Source organism: Oryzias melastigma, linkage group LG9, assembly GCF_002922805.2.
Source record: "Oryzias melastigma strain HK-1 linkage group LG9, ASM292280v2, whole genome shotgun sequence".
Taxonomy (NCBI): Eukaryota; Metazoa; Chordata; class Actinopteri; order Beloniformes; family Adrianichthyidae; genus Oryzias; species Oryzias melastigma.
The window spans coordinates 10,094,002-10,113,858 of record NC_050520.1 but is presented as its reverse complement, the minus strand read 5'-3'; the positions used below and the strand labels follow the sequence as shown (position 1 = coordinate 10,113,858).

Genomic DNA, 19,857 nt, shown 5'->3' with positions numbered 1-19,857 from the left:
ACAATAAATCAATTAAGTTCAAATAAGTTCTTGCAGTTTCCACATGCAAGCATAATAAATTGAACTTTTAAGCCAAACAGCAGTGGTTGTTTTAAACATGTCGGTACAAAATGTTCATAGAAGAAAGCATTTTCCTTACTAAAATAAACTTTTGAAACAATTAATTAATTAAAAAATCAGTTTGACATCTAGTTAATCAAAGGAAAACCTTTTTTTTTTTTTTGCAATTTATCTTAAAATTGTTCCAAAATTACAGTTAAAAGTCACATCTCCACATACGGCTGTAAAATTGGAAAAAAATGATTTAAATTGTTCAATTCCCTGGACAAAAATTGAAATGAGAGCAAAACCAAAAAGCAGAAAAAAGGCAATAAAATGAATACCAGAGAGGTAAAAACAATAAGATGCAACAACTAAGTTACAGACCAAGAAAATTACTCAAAGTTTGACTGCTTTTCTTTCATGAACACAAATGTATTTCACTTGTTCACCCAAAACAAAAGTATTTTTCTTTTCCATTTACTATCAACAAAGGAAATACAATAAAACCAGCGTTTTCTGCCCTAATGTGTCGGGATTTGTCCAAAACGTACAAGAGTTTACACTGCTCCCTGGATATGCACAGACCTCAAATGAGGAAAAAGAAACAACTGACATACCTGAACGAATGGAACTGGTGCAAAACGCAGGTGAATTTGCTTGCAGCGTAACTTTCATATTGAATTACAAAAACGAGTGTAATCAGTGAATTGGAAAAACAAACTTGTTAACAATGATGAAAAAAAACTTTGAAGCAATCCTTGATTATACTAAGAACTTGGCACTTATGATTCGGATGTTTTTCTACTTTAAATTTTCCACTTTCAGTTATTTAACAGCTGAAACTGCTTCTTTCTAACACGTCAAAGTCGTGTATGTTGGAGAAAAAAAGACACAGATAATACAAGAAAAACTAAACAAGCATTTTCTAATACAATAAAATTATTAAGACATCCTATTGAGTAACCAGACATAAATTTAATTTAAAAAATCTCTAACCAGCTATAGGAGTTAGTGTCCAGCTGGGTCAAAGCACATGTGTGTAAGACTCAAATCCTATGATATAAGATGTCCTTTGCCAAAGGGTAAGAAGGAAATGTTCTTCAAAGCCAAATCGTGAGGGTCCCACAAACATGTGGATGTGAACAGTCATTAATAAAGATAGGCATTATTTAATAAGACAGGTAAACCACAGTATGCACGTGTCAACGGTAAATTGTAAGATTGATAACAATTGTCATTGCATTTTTGGAGTAAAAAAACAAACAAACATTCACAAGCAACCATTTTATCCTTAAGCTGTCGTAATACAAAAATCATAGACTGATAGCACAGTTAAGGAACAGTGTATAGATTATATGGATTAAATGAGTTTTTCTTCTAATTATGCTGGTATAAACAGTATTTTCTAATTAGAAGGGACATTTAGGTGTTTGCTTTGAAGATCCATAGTGCATTCTGAAAATGTTTCGATGTACTTTTTGTTTATTTTGACATTACCTGTAGATTTGTTTATGTTTATAGAGAAAGAAGCTTTTGCACTTGGTTATAGATTCCTTTAAATTCAAAATATATTTTGATTATATTTCCAAACATTTCATTTAGCAAGTGTAGAATATTAAGCTTTATTTTTTATTTAAAAAAAGCATAAATCCTCACCAGCTGAGTCTTGGATATGTGCTGTTCTAGGTTCTGTGGTGCTGAGCCAGTGCTGGTCGCAAACTCCAGGAGGTCGAGCACTGCCTCTTCCAGACGAGGAAGACTGTGATACCACACAGAGACTAAAGCCGTCTCGTCCACGGCCAACCTATAGCAGGTGCAGAAGATAAAGAACCATAAGTTTCTTGATCATCAAATACTTCAGATCAACTATGACTACATACAGACTTTTTTTAACCTGAAAATTAATATTTCTAATAATATCTTATTGTTTTCTGTCATCTTTATCGAGCAACATTAGTGCATATTTCACATCTATATTGAAAAAGGAAATGCAGACAAACTGTGATGTGATTTACTAAAAGTTAAAAAGAATATTAATGTTTAAATATGTTCATTAACAAAAAATAAAAAGCTTTAACAACAGTTAAATAATATGTTGTATACATAGGTTATAGACTTGTATATAGATGGTTATCAAACAATTACATATATTCCAAAGCTGATGTCTGTAGTACTGATGCAGAATTAAAACATGGGGTACTACATGTTTATCTACCTCAAGTCTGTTGAGTTTAGAGCATCCAGGAAGTCTTCACTCAGAGCGTCTGTGAAGGACGTCCCAGGACGTTGCAGCAAAGAGCAAATGACAGGAGAAGCTTCAGGACAGTCAAGGAGGGGAACAAACACCTCTGATGTTGTCAGAATAACATCACATGAGCACCTGAGGAGAGTTATATAGGTTAGTAGACTGTGAAAGAATCTTAATATGACGTTTAAAAAATAAAAAAAGACATTCTGATAGTGGCGGCTTTTAAAGACTAACTTTAATGAAAAATAGTGTTTTTTTAACGGGTTTATGTGGGATTTTTTTGATGATATATAAAGGAAATTCAGATTAAAATCGCATTTCTGAGTATTTCTTCATTCAAATTATTGTGAATCAGGAGCAGATGAAAAAATGCAGGTTAAAAATGAATGCATATGCTAAGCTCCCTGCTTTACTCTATTCTGATGGATCCACTTGTAGACGACGAGATCCATCTACGTCTTAGTTTTCCTGGTGTGAACTGATTTCTGGCTCAAAACTGTATGGCTGGATAGGAACAACCCTGCTCGCCATTTTCATTGCACTGGTAATGTTAGGTCAGGGTATGAGGGGCTGCAAGCGGGAGGACAGCGAGGAGTTTACTTTACGCCACAAGTCCTGCCCACAACTCAGAGGCAAATTTTGAATGAACTACTGCCGCTCTACAAAAACTGTGCTCACTGCTATAACACTTTTAAAATATATCAAAAGATGATCCGAGTAGGTCTGCCTCAAAATCTTCTGCATTAATTGTTCTTAAAAGGGAGTTGCACTGCTTTGTTCTTGCTGATTTAGTATTTTAAAACTCTTTACCCTGCAGAGTTAACCAACATTGGTTAAAGTAACTACCCTAGTTTCTAGGGGTGTTGCGGATCACGGATTATCCGTGGTCCGTACGGATCAGAAGCCACGGTTCGGGACACGGTTCGGACACGTGTGTACCGCGGACCACTCCGACCCCCACCCCCAGCCAGCGCACACACCTCGGGCTCTCATAATTTTAATCATTGTCCGTTCACATCAATGAAATTCTGTCAAATTCCTGTAAATCCTCTTTGTTTTGACCAGCGCTGAAGTAACAGCTTCTCGGTTATTTCTTAAAGTCTGTTCCTGAATCTCCCGCTGCGTGTGGGCGGAGCTTTCAGAGCTTTTCCTGCATAGAGAATTTGGTGTCGGCCGCCACCAGCTCCTGGAAAAGGGGGGATGTGGCTGATTCTAGGAGCCCAGACTGAGAGAGAGTCCACGGAGACCCGAATGATGACAAAATGATACAACAGAAACAATTATTTCAGTAAACCAATAACCAATATATAATCGCAAATATTTTGATTTTAATGTCAAGGTAACAATAATTATATATTTTGTTTTGGAAACATCGTCTGTGGACCCCCCTTCCTCTTAATTGAAAATGGTTCGGTCCGACTGGACTATTCTTCCACAGCTGTTTGTTACCGTCAGACCCACAGAGTTTAAGGGAGAGAAGACACGCTTTAAAATCAGGAGTTTAAACACCTGATTTAGAGGAGAACCTCCGTGAAAAAAGAAAAAAGGAGACAGTCTGTCTATTGCCGCGCGGAAAGGAGAGAGTGCTCGTAAACGGACAAGGGGGCGGGGCCATGAATTTGAGGGTTTCTTCTGAAGCTTTTGTATGGAGCTTCAAACTAGAATAATTTGTTGTTTTATTGTGTATCAAAATTAGGCTTGTTAGTTACATTTCTGTTTTATAATGAGGTGATCTATAGTAAAATATGTAAATTGAAAGAATGTTCAATAAAGTTACATAATAATAATAATAAAATAAACTTGTTAAGGTATACAAATCTGAAGTCCCCACGAGACACCACCACCTTATTTTAAGCCAGGAAAAACCCTGCAGCTTCCGTCACAAACTTTACTCAACTTGACGCGGATGGATAGATATCAGGTTTATTTAATGTTAAGACCTGAATAAAAGCATCAGTACACGTTTCAATTTCTGGATTCAAAGAATACATCCGTAATGGACATGATTTTATGGCAAGCCAAAAAGATCACCAGGAAAAGCGGGTGCAACAGTGCCACGTTTTACAGATAATTATTATTATTTTAAATATTTAAATGTCCCCATTTGGCGAGTGGGATCAGAACATTTGTATTTCAAGTGAACACCAGATAGATTTGGTATTTTCAAAACTATTTTTAAGCATTCTTTTCTCTGTTTTTGTAGATTTGTATGTATTCAGAAACTACAAGTTTTAGCATTTTGCTTGTGTTCAAACTTTAAAGATTTTTTGTTTTAATAAATAGGCCTCAGTGAGCAAAAGTTTTGAACTTTTGTGTAAGGGAAGTACTTTATATTCATTTTGAATATATGATTTGAAACGTTTCCAAAAATTAATTTAGCTTTCATGTTGTTGTTGTTGTTGTTGTTGTTGTTGGTGGTGTTTTTTTTGTTGTTGTTTTTTTTAACTTTTTACTGATCCGAAAAGTGATCCGAACCGTGACCCTAAGACCGTGACACGATCCGAACCGTGAGTTTTGTGATCCGCAACACCCCTACTAGTTTCAAATATTACCTCTGATCTATGCTCTTCTTTGAACAACAGGTCTTTTCGATGTTTTCCTGATGCTGTTTTACCATCTAAAAATAGAGAAATATTTCTATTAAAAACAATACATAGTTGTAAATGTACTAGCTCTTAAGACATGCACCTTTAGATGAAGGGCCACATGACACACAATACCTTTTTTAGTACTCTGAGATGGTACTCCTTAGGTGGAACACCAGTGCTCTTCATAAGTATTTGAGCTGCAGGATCATCATCTTCTGTCGCGAGTCGACATAACACTTTCTGTGGGGAAAAAAAAAAACACACACAATGCATTGTGCAGAAAAGCACAGACGCTCCGTGAGGACAGCAGCGTACAGGACTTTGATGTCAACTCATTACTTCAAATCTGATTACTGGAAAATGTGAAACACATGAGCTGTGAGAACATATTCCAGTAAGTGAGAATGCATGGGCAGCACATGAGCGACTTCAAAAATGAACATTCTTTGTTACATAGGCCCTCTGTGTTTTACAAGAATTTTTTGAAAAGGGCCTCATCACAGCCTGATAAATCAGACTAATAAACTCAGCCAATTCTCGTCTGTGAGAAATATTGGTATTAATAAAGAAATAAAAGTGAACAAAGTGTTCATAGTGTGGATAGTTCTACAGCAAGAGGTGTTTTTAATCTCTTACTGTACAATCACACCCACAAACATACAGTATATACTCAAGAGGAGTGGGGTTGAACAAGAAGAGTGATTGAACATCTACCTGCTTCAGACACCATTCCCCCATCCAGAATTATGTAGAAAAGCAAATGGCATGTTTTTGTTAGAAATAAAGAAAAAATGTTTCTTAGATCATATAAACACATGGCACAGAACTGATGCCAAATACACAGAAAGTATGTAAAAACTGTTATTAAGAGAGCATGTAGCAGCCAGGTGCAAGAACTGTAATCAAATGCACTTGATCAAGTGATCATCAGCAGATGTGCAGAACTTTATTAAAGTATACGTTTGCTGTTCTGGAGAATTCTGCATTAACAGACGAAATCATTGCTGCCCTTCAATCCAACGGGGCTTTAAACGCAATTTCTAAAACTGGAAATCTTCCATTCTTTAACATGTGGAAAGCATACAGGATCACTGAAACAACTTCTCACAATCAAAGCCCCTTTGTGCCTCAGCTAGTTAAGGTTATTGGTAAAGTGAGTGGCAGCACTCTTGAAGGAGAGTTTGAAGAAGAGCGACTCTCCATTATGTTCTCTTTACAATCCAGAAAAAGAAAGACACCTGCTCCAGAACGCCTGCTCCTGCTCCTCATCATCAAGCTTTGCAGAGGCCTGATAACAGCAGATATTAAAGACAGGTGTGTTGGGGAATGGAAGTAGAAAACATAGAGGATGGAGGCTCCAGGAAACAAGAGTTAGGAAACTGAATTGAAGAGATTGGCAAGAGAAGAAACTTTAAGGTTAGTCTTTTTGATATACCATTCAACATGTAGACCAAGTCAAAACAAGTCCTAAAAGGGCATTTTTGACTAAGGTTTCATGTGTCAAACAGGTTAAAACAGAAAACAAATACATTAAATAATTTATAGCCTAACTAATGAATTGTCTTGGTTGGTATTCAAACAAAAAGCAAATCAATTTTTAAAGACCAAAACCAATTAACTGATCAATGATTTGTGCCATTCAACCTCTAAATTGAATTAGGGGAGAGTTGTAAATAAAGCTAAAAAACATTCTGGTCTCACACAATACAAACTAATGAACATCTGCTACAGATTAGCACATCTAACATATTTTAAAAGCACAGATAGAAAAGAAAAGCATGTTGAAAAAAATAAAGGGAGAAAAGCAGTGGGAAAAAGTCAGTGCAAAACTGTTGGTGGAGTTGTGCGGTTTCCTTGCCTATGCTCTACAGCATCCAGGGATGCTTACCCTCCAAGTCGTCCCACAAAACAATCCCAATCACTACCATCTGACAGCCCTCAAAGCTTGCAAATCCAGCGGATGGCAAACCAATCACATTCATCACCCAGTCGGTCAGGAGACACAGTGGGGATGGGGGAATTAGAGGGAAGGAGGAATGGTTAGGAAAAAATATCAAGAGACTAGAATTGACTGTGATGGCTGCATGTGAAGTAAAGAGGTGTGGTCGCCAGAAGAATGGGATGAAGAGCAGATGAACGGATGAATGGCAAATATTTTAGGTCAGAAGCCATCGTTCTCTCTCAGGGGAAAAACAAAAAAAGGCGAATGAATTGGCTTTGAAAAAAAAAAAGCTGCTGCCATGAAAAAGATCCCTCCATAAATCTAAAATTAAAACAGAGGAAGGGAAATGCAGAAGGCAAAAACTTGGGCTGCTTTCAGTGGGTGTCTGTTAACAATTACCAGGCCATGATTGAATTCCACTAAACCAATATAAGATTTAAGTATAGCCTCGGATAGTCGAAACACCAGCGTTTAAGAAGAAGACCGGAGAAACAAAGCCAGAAAAGGGGAAGCTCTTTTTTAGAAAGTGAGAACTTAAAGACCCACTCCAGTGAAAATTGTCTTTTGGTGTTTTGACATGTTCTTGTGGCTTTTTTCTCATATGGAGGACATATATCAAGAAAATCAGGCTTAAATTTACATTTCTGAGTATTTCTTTATTCAATTTTCTGTAAATCAGAAGCAGACAAAAATATTCTATTTGAAAAAGCCTGCATCTGTGATGTAGATGTTACAGTCGGGTGGCCACAAACTCCATTCCAATGAATGCACTTGCAGACAAATAGATCCATGGAGGTCTACGTTTTTTTTCGTCCCAGCTGCCATCTGGCTCAAAATTGTAGGGCTGGATAGCTCAAACATTGCTCACTATTTTTGTTACTCCAGTAATATTAGTTTGTTTAGGTTCTACTGACCCAGATTACCACTACTGCGCTTGTTTTAAAAACAATGGCAAACACGGCATTAGAAAGCGGGCACCATAGTTTTGAGATTTAAAAAGAAAAACAAGAAGTATCAACTATTAAATTTGTCGTTTTAATTTTTATACATTTTTGAGAAGAAATTAAATCATAAAAATGTAAGGCTTAATGTTGGAATGTCCATAGAAATTAATAATAATTACAACTTGAACAAAACGCTTCAGAAAGTCGTCCAAAAACATATCTGCTTTAACATCTAACATTTATTGCATTGCCTTGAACAGTCAAACAAATAAAACCAATATAATTAAATAGCCAAAAGCATAATCTAAGATTATAAAGCAGCAAGATAGCAGCTCCAGGGCATACCAATGCGAGTCACTGAAGAAACACATGAAAGCATAATTCCTTCTCTGATCTCCTGCTTTACTTGTGATCTCCTCAAAGACCATGTCATGTTAGAGCAGTACTGTGTGGTCCTTGTGAGCTGACTGAGTTAATAACTGTATGACACTGCCCGCGGTGATGTGGCTTTACCCAGAATCCATCAAATCCAGGGAGAACACTCAGATGTGGAAAGGAGCAGCAGATAGTTAGACAATAAAAAACAACTCTGAAGAAAAAAGTACATTCTGTGTTCTGCACAATTATGAGGAAAATATGTTGGCTATTAGTATGGCCTTGTAGAAAATAAATTTTATTTTTCCTTCAGGACAAAAAATAAATCTTTGTTTAAGTAGTTATATGAGTTGAACTATGCATTTCCTGGAGAAAGCTTCATTATTATTTAAATAAAATCTTTGCAGATTTAGATGTGAAACAACACAATGTCTAAAAAAAAGCGATTTCTATGAGCCTAGCCTGGACAAGACTGTCCTGTTTGAGAGTGTTGCTGGAAAAAGTAACTTTTCCTTGTCCAATAATATACTGCTTTGACAAGAAAGCACAAGCCTCGAGTTTTAAAAAAACACTTTGAACTTGTGTTTATCCATTTTCTACAACACTATATTTAGCCAAAACAAAAAGTTTTAACACAAATGCTGTTTATCTAAAGCCATGCACATTAAGATTTGGTGAACTGAGCTGGTTTTTTAAACCGAAAACCTGGACACCCAAAGGTTTCCAAGTCAACAATAAATCAACGAGAACCGCAATCCTTAAATGTCACGTCACAAACAAGTCCGTAGAAACAGACTCAAAGTATGTGAAAGCTGAAAGACAACAATGTTGGGAATCGTGATCAGACTGCATTCTGGGATAGGCAGCCCAAAGCAGAGAGAAGTACAGACACACTGAGACCGACCATCGATGGCCTGAAACCATAATCTGCCCCCTCCTTCCCCCCTTGACAGGCTGAACTGTGGTAAATCCGTGTTTTTGTGCTTCCCATTACTTGCAGCATTTGTGGTGAGGGTAGGAAAAAAACAGAACAATGAAATGATGATTTAGGGGTGCTCAGAACTTTATTATACTTTTTTTAGACATTTTCTTAATCTTTTCCACAGTAACATGAAGCATTTTTGTAAAAGTGCAGTCTATAAACTGGATAATAAACTGGTACCTAGTTATCAGTTATCAACCAACAATTAGCTCTTTCTACATCTTACTTTTTCAATAGTGTTGTTTTTTTCTAATCATTAAACTAAATATATCCACTAAATTAACAGCCTTACTTTCGTAGCACGACGATTACAATAACTATTAGACTGTTTGTGTAAATGCTTGTGTTTGTCATTTGAAAAAGATAGACATAAGACTCAAATCTTACCAATATAAACAAGTCATTCCAATTCGTAATGTAAAATGCAAATGTGTCCTTATACTTCTTAATAAAACTATCACACTTTGCCACAGATGCTATTCCTGTGATACTCAAGCAATTCTTCCCTCTTCCAAGTCAAAGACCATCTGGAAGTCTCAAGTCCCACTTTGATCATCTTTAAAACCATTTTAAAAGGCTTTCCGTTGGTCTTTTAATAATGATTATGCCATTTTTTGCCATCAAAAATCTGTCATTTTCTAGGAAATATTGTCTGCAGAGCGGCAGTAATACATTAGAAATTTGTCTTAGAGTTTTGAGTGGGACAGTTATAGCCGAGCAACCCCGCCCGCATTTCCCCTCCCCATTGTTGAGAGCTTGGAGCTTGTGGCCCACCCAACGTATTTTCTATCTACCAACTAAGCTCTTTTTCAAACTCTATATTTGTGACTCTATATTGAGTCACGTGATTGGGCCCGATTTCCGATCACGTGATCAGATCGGGACCTCTGTACTTATTACTATGAATCATTATAGAAGCCAATGAAGTTTTAGAGTGTATTCAGACTGAGAAAGTTTATCGCTCCGGACCGAGTCCACTTAATTTGGTTTGGAGCCTGAGGCCTGAATCTTGCAAACCGAAGACCAGTAACAGAGACCACCTTAAAATGGGTCAGAAAGCCGTTCCTGGTCCCAGTTCATTTTTTGTTCCAAAAATGAATTCCGGTTCACTTTGAGCAAACCAAATGTCTTCGGTCTGAACACACCCATAGCTTTTTGGAAAGTCACTGAATCTGCAGTAGGTTTTTTTTGTGTTTTGACAACTAAATGTTAGTTAAAAATACAGGACATAGTCTTCCTCATAGTGACCATACTGTTTTTTCCCATTTACAGAAATGTAAAATGAACAATTGAATAAAATGAAATGGAGAAATACCTAAGATGGTTTATATGTTTACATAATTAGAAGGCCAAGCTCTTACCCGAATCCACTGGTTGGCTTTTCTTTCTAAAGCATTGCTTGGATTCTCAGAGTACAGTCCCAACAGACACTGGAGGAGCAGCCCTCTGTTTGTATCTACAGACAAAGCATAATCACACAACTCATTACACACCATGTCTAAATCATTACCATCATTTTTACTGTTGTCTGCCAGGGAGTTTAGCAAACAACTACTGCTCGAGTATCCAGTAAACGCTCACCTCCCACAGTGACATAAGGGTTCCAGCACAGCCGGCCTAAAATCTGGCCCAAACAGGGCAGCTCCTTCATGGTTTCTGCTGTGGAGCCCTGAGAGACAGACAGACACAAGCACAGAGAGAGAGAAAGATTTGATGTCATGCGGTACATGTTTTCAATTTAAATACTTCTATACCTCTGGGAAAGCATGTGATTCAATCAAAACAGACATGGAGGTTTTAAACTAAGGCAGATGCTACTTCAACTTATAGGACGCCCCTAATCCTGACTCTCATACATGGCTTTTTTTAAATGCAATGATAAATAACCAAACAAGCAAAGTAAATGTGCAAAACAAAGACATTAAGGAGGGGAGTTCTTGGCACAACTAAGCTATTTTATGCCAGAAGTGAACATCTTTATTTGATATGATTGGTAGTTCAGCAAAGGGAAGGAAATCCCTCATCCATGCATTTTATACACCAGTTTAATCTGTAAATGATTTAAAAACAGCAAAAAAATCTAAATGTGTGCATAAAACACTTTTTTTCATTGTATTATTAGCACATAGTAGTAACATAGACATGATTCCATCAAAACATGTTGAACAAAAGGGGGGAAAGCACGATGCAGCTTTAGGTCTGTAGGTTTGAAAAGCTTTAGCCTGTCATGGAGACTGACTGACTTAACTCATTCAAGAGCATGAGATCACCATTAATGGAAAGGATAATGGTAATAGGTCCTTGCAGAATTCCACTAAATACCCCCACTCTGGCCCACAACCCCTACAACTATTGCTGCCCGTTACACAGGCCTCAATCTGGGCCCTCCGATTAGTCTAATCATTTATGGTAAACGGTGTGTTTGTGTGTACATGTGTTTATTTGTGTGTTGATGCAACAGAAAAGGAATGCTCACTTACAATAGAAACCATTCAATGTTCTGCAAGTACATGAATGCCTTTAAGAAAGAAAGAAAAAAACATCACAACACAAAGTAATTATGACTGACTTCCAGGGCACAATCAGCATCAAAGAGCTGTCAGTAATATCTGTAATTACATGTGGAATTTGAAGCCATGGATCTTGTTTTGATTAGCCACAAAGGCATCTCTGAAACAACTGTCGGATTATGTCGAAGCCAAGGAGCCTAATGAAGCAAGAATTTAGTTAAATGGAAGTAAACGGTGTAGAAACACGTCTGCAAATGAACTTGGAGACGAATCCCAAGAGAGCTGTAGTGTCATGGAAAAGTTACCTCAGAGATCATCGAAAAGCAAAATCAAGCATAATCCAATCTGCCATCAACAACTGTTTTTGCTTTACTTCTGCTGTATTCTCAGATACTAAAAGCGACATTCGTAATTTTTACCTTCATATTTCAACAAATGTGCTTACAAACTTTGCTAAAGAAAATTTTTGTAAAACAAAATATATCTCAAGTAGGAATGGGTGATATAATGGTAAAAGTATCGGTATAGGCCAATATTTGCATAATTTGACGATCTGTATCAGTCCGATATGAAAAATTCCACCAATATTGTTCTGACTGTTTTCAGGTACATTTTATATTTGAAATGGATACTTATTTCTAACAGATCCCTGGCACTGAAAAGTGTACGTTAAAAGTCACAGTCAGCAATTATTTAGACTGTTTTCTAGTTCATTTTCTTTTTTGATAGAGATACATGTTGTTCCTAAAAGATTCCTGGGAATGGAAAATTTTGGTTTATAGTTCTGTCTTATAGTCAGTAAATGGTCTGGATGTTTTCAGATACATTTTCAAAGTTTTAAAGTGAAACCTGTTTCTATGAGATCTCATGTTGTTTGTTGTTATGTTCCTGTGTGTTGAAGTGTCCTTGGGAAAGACGCTGAACCCCACTTTGCTCCTGGTGGTTATAGGTTGGCGCCAGTGTTCCGCAGAGGAGCTGCTATCAATGTGTGAATCTGTATGTGCAAAGATGAATGGGACTTCAACTGTAAAGCGAAGGTAGGAAGGCATAGTTATATGCCATTTCCCATTATCAATAAATGTTGAGTGCATCCATAATTTTAGCACTTGTTAATTTTTTCAGAGTTAGTGCAAACAATGCAATCTCTAAAGAAAGACGAGCAGACTTTTAGGGAAATCTGATTTTATGGCTATGAAGTAAAACAGGACAATAATACAAAAATATAAAAATACCCACAAAAGATAAACATGTTTTTCCCCTCAGCTTCTGTATAGATCAATTTGGTCAGATAAGCTGCATCAGAAAACAACACTTAGCAGGTATGCTTTGTGTTTTGCCAGTTCCACAAGCCTTCAATCATCTCCAACTTCAAAAACATGGATACAAGTGAGGAAAATAACCACATTTCTAACAATGATACCATTCAATTACAAAAGGAAATATTAGGATAGAAAACATCCTCTACTTTTCTAACAATGTATAAACCTGCAAATTAACAATACGAGTATGTCTCATCGTAGGCCAAAAGCCACAGGGAAGCTTTAAAGTCATCAAAGGAGGCAAAAGTCTGCCAAGAGGCAGGCTATCCTCTGCTGCTCTTTTATGAGCCCGCTGCCAGTAAAAAGGATTTCAACCCAATTAAGCTATACCGTTCTCTCTCTTTATTTATTTCTTGTTCGTCGGCTCCACACAATGTGACGCCTCTTTATGACGCACGCCAGAATAATGATCTCACAAAAAAGAGAGAGGAGTGATTTGACAGTAAGTGCTTTCATCTACAGAAATACGATTGGATTGCAGAGACATTTGACACTCAGACTGAGACAATGAGACTAATTTTAATCATTACAGAGGAATGACAGTAAATGATTTAATCAAAAGTGGCAAGAGTGCAATAATTGTGACTAAATAAATGATGTTTTTAATGTATTAGAGATGGTGATACCCTAAGGAGAGGGAGCTGGACAGCGAACCCAACAGTGAAATCTTGCAACACTGCAGCCCTCCTGTCCTCGGGCCCCCTTTCCAGATTTGCTGGATCTGATATGGGGATACATTAGGTTAGCGCTCCAGGTCCCAGTGCGGCTATTACCTGACTAACTCAACATTGCGCCTCTGCCAGCCAGTTATACAGAGCCTCAGCAGAGCACAGAGCACCTCCTGTTACTCTGCCGGACTAACTGTTCAAACACTGGCTCTGAAAGAGTGTGTGTGTGTGTGTGTGTTTGGCTATGTGTAATGGACATATTTGTGTATCACTTAATTAGTTGTTCATGAATCAAATGACTGCAATTCAGCCTAATGTATCCAATCGACTCCTTTTTATTTGGTGATACAAGTAAAACAGACTTTTTAGTCCTTGTTGTGAATACAGACCTTTTTAAGACCCACTCAAATGAAAATCGGATTTTAACGTGTTCTTGTAGCATTTTTTAGATGATTGAGGACACATATTAAAAAAATAAAGCTTAAAATTACATTTTGGATCATTTATTTATTGAAATCATTGCAAATAAAAAAAAAATGCTGTTGGAAAAAGTTTGTAGTTGTGGGCTACAATCAGTAGTAAAAAGCTTCCCTGTTCCGCTATATTCTATATCATCCATATGTAGACACCTAGATCCATATACGTCTTCATTCGAGCTGGCATCGGACTTAAAAGCTCCGATATTGCTAACCATTTTTGTTGCACTGATAATGTTATGCCGAGATTTTGAGGGGCTGTAAGCATGTAAATAGGAGGGTGACGGGAAGTGTGGGCGGGCTTACTCTGCACAAATAGTCCCACCAACAACTTAGAGGCAAACTCTTATGAACTACAGCCGCTCTGCAGAAACTATGTCCGAGAAAACAACAAGGTTTTTTTTTTTACATTTTGGCTAAAAACTGCATAATCATAATTAAAAGACTACTGGAACCACTTTTAAAATTGATCAAAAGATGATTGAAATGGGCCTTTACCTGGTATGTGAGCATTTTATTAAAAGAACCAAAGGCTCTGCCAATAATACCACCATCTTATTGCAAAAGCAGCTTACCGTATTGCTGATCTGTGTGAGAACTTGCTGGAGGAAATCTGTTAGCCCCCTCAAATGTCGGGAGATGTCTTTCAGAGTTTGGGCACTGCCAACCTGGTCCCAAGCCACAGCTTTATCCATCCAAAACTGCATCTTCTGAGCATCCAGCAAAGGCCCAGAAGTTTCTTGGAGTTGGCTCAATGGTTGCTGTAGCTCAGTCATGCTGTATGTGCAGGGAAATTCACTTCAAGGAAAAGACATACCCTATAAAACATAAAACCACAGTAAAGCACAAGCATTACAGAAAAGGAATCTTACATCATCTAAACGTTATTCTATTTAATTTGTTGGTATGAGAACTAAGCATTGGGTGAATTTTAACATTTATGACTCTGGCTTTTATAAATCAAAGTGTTATATTAGAAATTCTATATCCTAAAGCAATTGAGTTAGGGAGATCTGGGTGTGTGCCAGATGACATTATCATGCTAGCACTTCATAGCCGTATAACACACAGATGTTTTGTTTCTGCGCACTACAGCATGTGATTGACATTAGTGACAATCACACTACCTCTGTGAATAAGCTTCAAAACTAATAAAAGATGCAAAATATGATAGATTTGAAGAAAAAAAAAAGATGAAAAGATGTAACACAAAGGAAAAACTGAATAAAAAGTTAAAATGATTTATAACGATAATGTGGATTTACTGCAACCCCAAACCAAAATTTCACACAGTTAGAGCTGTTTATAAGTAACAAACAATTAATGGCTGTAAATTACATCAGTACTTGATTTTGGTACATCTTGAAGCTAAAACAGTAAAAGAGGCAATCCATCAAAGACAAGAATGTATTATTATAAGACAGAAAAATTACATTAAAAAAAGCTTGTTTGGTAGAAGTTACCTCGATTTTAAAAATGTAACAAAGTAAAAGTTATAGCAGTTAACTGAGTTAATCAGGTTTATTTAAACTTCCGTTTAGCTAATGTTAACAACATCAAGGTCCAGACAAACTGTAACCTGCTGGGAAATGAAAAGTGAATTTTTGAACTTTTATATAGGGAGAAAGGAAAGTGTGGGGGGTTCATCGCAAAGGTGTATATACGGATGAATTTTATGACCGAATATAGCCCAAGGATGGTGTGTGTGTGTGTGAGAGTATTTATTGTTCCTTACAATAATGACAGGTCTGTGTGGGACATCACAGAGGTATATTTTATGATCACCTGGCTACACACAGTTTGTTTAATGTCTTGCCATCATCTCAGCTGGATAGCCCCTATGGCATTCTGATGTGGATATATAAATACTCATTTTCAGGGAGGAAAAAGCCAAAACCTATTAAAAACAAACACCCTTTTTTGTCTTGCCTCTTGGGGACCCTGTTTTTTTTTTTTTGTTTTGTTTTGTTTTTTTTTCACTAATGCTTAAGATAAAAAATAAAAAGAAAGGCCAAGTTCAGGACATTAGTTGTTATAGTTGCATAAAGTTTCCCTGAATGTATTAACCCAAAGCCATGTGTAAATATTCTTCCCCATAGATTCCCCTCATATAGTAGTTTTTAAAGGATAGCATAGCATGCCTGCAGCACTGGTGTTGCTGATGTTGACTTAAACATTTTGGAGCAGGAACAAGATGTGACTGATCAAATATTTTATTTTGAAGATTTCTTAAGCCTAGCCTGTGGATTTGAGGTTTTACTGCGTTTGCTCTTCTAATTAGAAGATTGTTTGCATTATTTCAGAACTATCAAACAAGCTACACATCAATTTCCCAAATCACAGCTGTGTATTTACAGCGTGTCAAACAGGTTGACTTTATTAAAGGTAGCCAGATATCCAAATCAAAAAAAACTGTGGATTAAATTAGCAAATATTTGCTAATGATTCGAAAACTATTACTTATGAGTATGATTATTAAAATATGTCCACATGCCCCCCTTCTAAACAGTAAGTTGGCAGCAATACATTGTGTAACAGCAGCGATGAACCGCAGGATGTCAGTGACTTCTTCTACGCCACATGTGGTTGAAATGTTAAATATAACTAAAAGAAATGCGTTTAAAATTTCAAACTCCTTACCAACACGTTGAATAGAGAGTATGCCATAGAAAATCTCACTATTTGACATCATCACGTCTTACTCAGATGCTAGCTTGTTATTAGCAACTTACGCTTAGTCATCGTCCTGTAACAGTTAGTTACAGAAACGTCAAAACAAAACTTACAGGCACACATGTTCAGTAGGTGTCACATTAACACGTCCGCAGAGCAGAAGTCACCAACATTCATATTTTCGTTACGTCTAGGTAGAGACGCTGCTGTTTTTTCCAGGGAGTAAACAAACTGAACTTCCCTCCTTTCTCTGGAGTCTGCGCAAGAACAAAACCGATTGGCTGAGAGCTTTACTGCGCGCGCATACTCAGATGGCACTGAATGATGGGAGATTGAGTCTGCATGAAATTAACATAAAATACGATCTCGGTGGCACACATTTGAGTAGGAATGATAAAATACTAATACACTTATTTTGTATAGACCCCATGCAAGTGAAAAGCAAATAAAATATCCTGAATATATTTTTATAAAATATCCTGAAGATACTTTATTTAAACAAAATTTGAGATGTAATAAATTTTAAACCCATTAGGTCAAATTTATTTTTCAGTTATTACTAAACACTTAAATTTTGGGTAACAGAATGACCAAAGAGACTCCTACATAATGGCATCCTGCCAAAATACATGATTAAGAATACATATTTAAAAAAAATGAAATTCTTGCTATTTAAATACCATAATTAATGTTTCTTTCTGAGGCCATATATTTATTTTTTTCATGTTAAGATAGTCATTTAATTCATGCCTTTTGTTTTACTTTTATATTCTGTCCAAATCAAATTATTTTAATATTCACACATTTGCTTATTACCAGTATCCCCAAGAATAATAAGAAAGTGTAGGCTCCATGGAGCAACCCCCGTGCAGTCTGTCTTAAACAAAGCTTAAAGTTATATTTTCACTGCATGTAATTTTTACAGACAGCTGACATGTATGTTTTTACATGAAATGTCAGTCCTTCACACACCAGTGTGAAGAAATACGGCCTAAATGCCCCATAAATTTACTTTTTATTTGCCAGTTTAGACTTTGTCTTGGAATACTTTCTCTTTATGTATTTATATTACAAACAATCATAAGGTTTGTGGCATACAATGGCCAGAAATTTAGGGGTCCCAGGACATGTCCTCAGACAGCCTTGTGCAAACTTTTCTTGGCTGGCCTGGTCTCAAACTGACTTATTATTTAGTTGGTCCACCAAGACCTAGTGCTGATTTTAGCACATAGCCAGAAAATGTTATTTAAATTGTCAATATGTATCTGCTTTCTGTGTTTTGAATGTCCTCTTTAGTGCGAACCTAAAAAAAAAAAAAAAGATTTTCAATAGGTTTTTGAACTCAAAACTCAAGCACACAGATCACTCCCAAACTATTTTGAAAAAGATTGCACTGAATTGCATGACACAAAGGATATAGCAGATGGATTTAATATTTTTGTTGTTAGTATTGGACCAAACTTGGCTACAAATTGTATAACGAATGAGGATCATGAAGCAGGTCAAAATATAGAAGATAGGATAAACAGTATGTTCCTAAATGCTGTCACAAAATTAGAAGTAAGGAACATAGTAAAGAAATTCGAGAACAAAAGATCGACGATTGTGACAACTTAGATATGACTTTGATAAAAAAAAAAAAAAAAAAAAAAAACATAATTGAACATGTTCTGCAACCATTCACTTAAATATGCAATTTATCATTTTCATCTGGTACATTTCCTGACAGGATGAAAACCGCAAAAATAATACCGATTCATAAAAGTGGAAACAAGCACATACTAGGGGTGTGCCAAAATATCGATATTGCGATATATCGCGATATTTAGTCCTGCGATCGATTCTCGATGGGTTCTCACCGAGTATCGATATTATATTTTCATTTGAAGAGGCTGTAGCGCTGAGTGTCTGAGTCGCGCGCCGGAACTATGGGCGCATGCTGCGTCGGACTTTTAATAGCGATGCACGCGCTCATTCGGGAGAAGCACCGGCGAGATACAGGCTCTGTAGCTCGTGTGTGAAGCATGTCTACCTGTCAGCATTTATCATCCATCTGTAGGAGATCCAGCCGGTAAGAAGTGACATTGTCTGAGCGCTAGAATGACTGCGATCACTTACTTCCTGTTTGCTGTGGGGACTGAGCGCGTGCTTCGCAGTTGTCTGTGTACACTTCAAGGACCGTCGGAATTTTCGCTTTCATGCACTTCAATGTTTAACCTGCTGGTGTACGGTGTAACTTTTGCAAATTTATAATGTGACGTTTTCAAACAATGTAATTACTTGTTGCTAATGTTAATTTGAAGTAATTCTTAAATAAAAAACAGGATTTGATGTATGAACTTAAATTTAAATGTAATTAAACTAAAGTACATTAATTCACTGTAAAATTAGGGGTGTTGCTAATTAATTGAAGCACTTAAAATTATATTTATTGCCATTATTATATGTGTTTTAAGGATTTTACCTATTAACTGCTGACTGACCAAATGGAAAAATGATAAAAATTGGAAAAAATAATCTCAAGTAACAGTCTGAGTAAATCAGCCTTTATTTTTGGATGCTCAGCCCTTTTCAAGTGAGAGAAAAGTGCACAAAAATTAGGTCAATTTTGAGAGAGGCTGTAAAACATTATATTCATCATCCTTTGGTGTGACGTTCTTTTGGAGGTAGATAGCTGTCGCCACTTGACGTATAAAATTTTTGTTCTGTTGTTTACAACAATTCTGCACTAAGTAGTGTCACTGCTGATCATGTTTACTATTGTTAACATTGAATCTGACAGATAATTTCAATTCAGTTGTAGTCAATGCTCGTCAAAGACATAGTGTTACTGATTTCAACAATGTTGCACAAAAGTGTCTATAACTTGTTGCACAAAATAAGAAAAGTTGTTTATTATGATTGTGTTTAAGGTAAAAAAGATAAATGGGGATATATTTCCCCCCAAAAACATGTTCTATATAATGGTATTAGAGAGGATTTTTACCAATTATCGCAGTATCGCCATATTATCGATATCGTGAGCCATGTATCGCGTATCGTATCGTGAGGTACCCAGTGATTCCCAGCCCTAGCACATACTATCTAATT

General features: G+C 36.6%; 1 protein-coding gene across 10 annotated transcripts in view; it reads right to left on the bottom strand.

Moving 5' to 3' along the window:
* The window catches only part of fancc (FA complementation group C), a 56,850-nt gene extending 39,778 nt beyond the window's left edge, over positions 1-17,072 (bottom strand). For 5 of the 10 annotated variants that reach the window (XR_002919592.2, XR_002919591.2, XM_024275104.2 and 2 more), the window contains exons 1-8: positions 16,881-17,071; positions 14,670-14,912; positions 10,703-10,790; positions 10,483-10,577; positions 5,011-5,118; positions 4,843-4,907; positions 2,258-2,422; positions 1,699-1,846 (exon numbers count right to left, since the gene is read on the bottom strand). Coding sequence is in view for 7 of the 10 variants with exons in the window: in XM_024275104.2 (XP_024130872.1) it covers positions 1,699-1,846; positions 2,258-2,422; positions 4,843-4,907; positions 5,011-5,118; positions 10,483-10,577; positions 10,703-10,790; positions 14,670-14,870 (870 nt within the window). In the remaining 3 variants the exon portion in view is untranslated. Of the gene's footprint in view, positions 1-1,698; positions 1,847-2,257; positions 2,423-4,842; positions 4,908-5,010; positions 5,119-10,482; positions 10,578-10,702; positions 10,791-11,601; positions 11,640-14,669; positions 14,913-16,880 lie in introns of those variants that run through there. The other 5 variants (XR_004948416.1, XM_024275105.2, XM_024275101.2 and 2 more) reach the window with 3 other exon arrangements.
* Between the last annotated feature and the right edge of the window lie 2,785 nt (positions 17,073-19,857).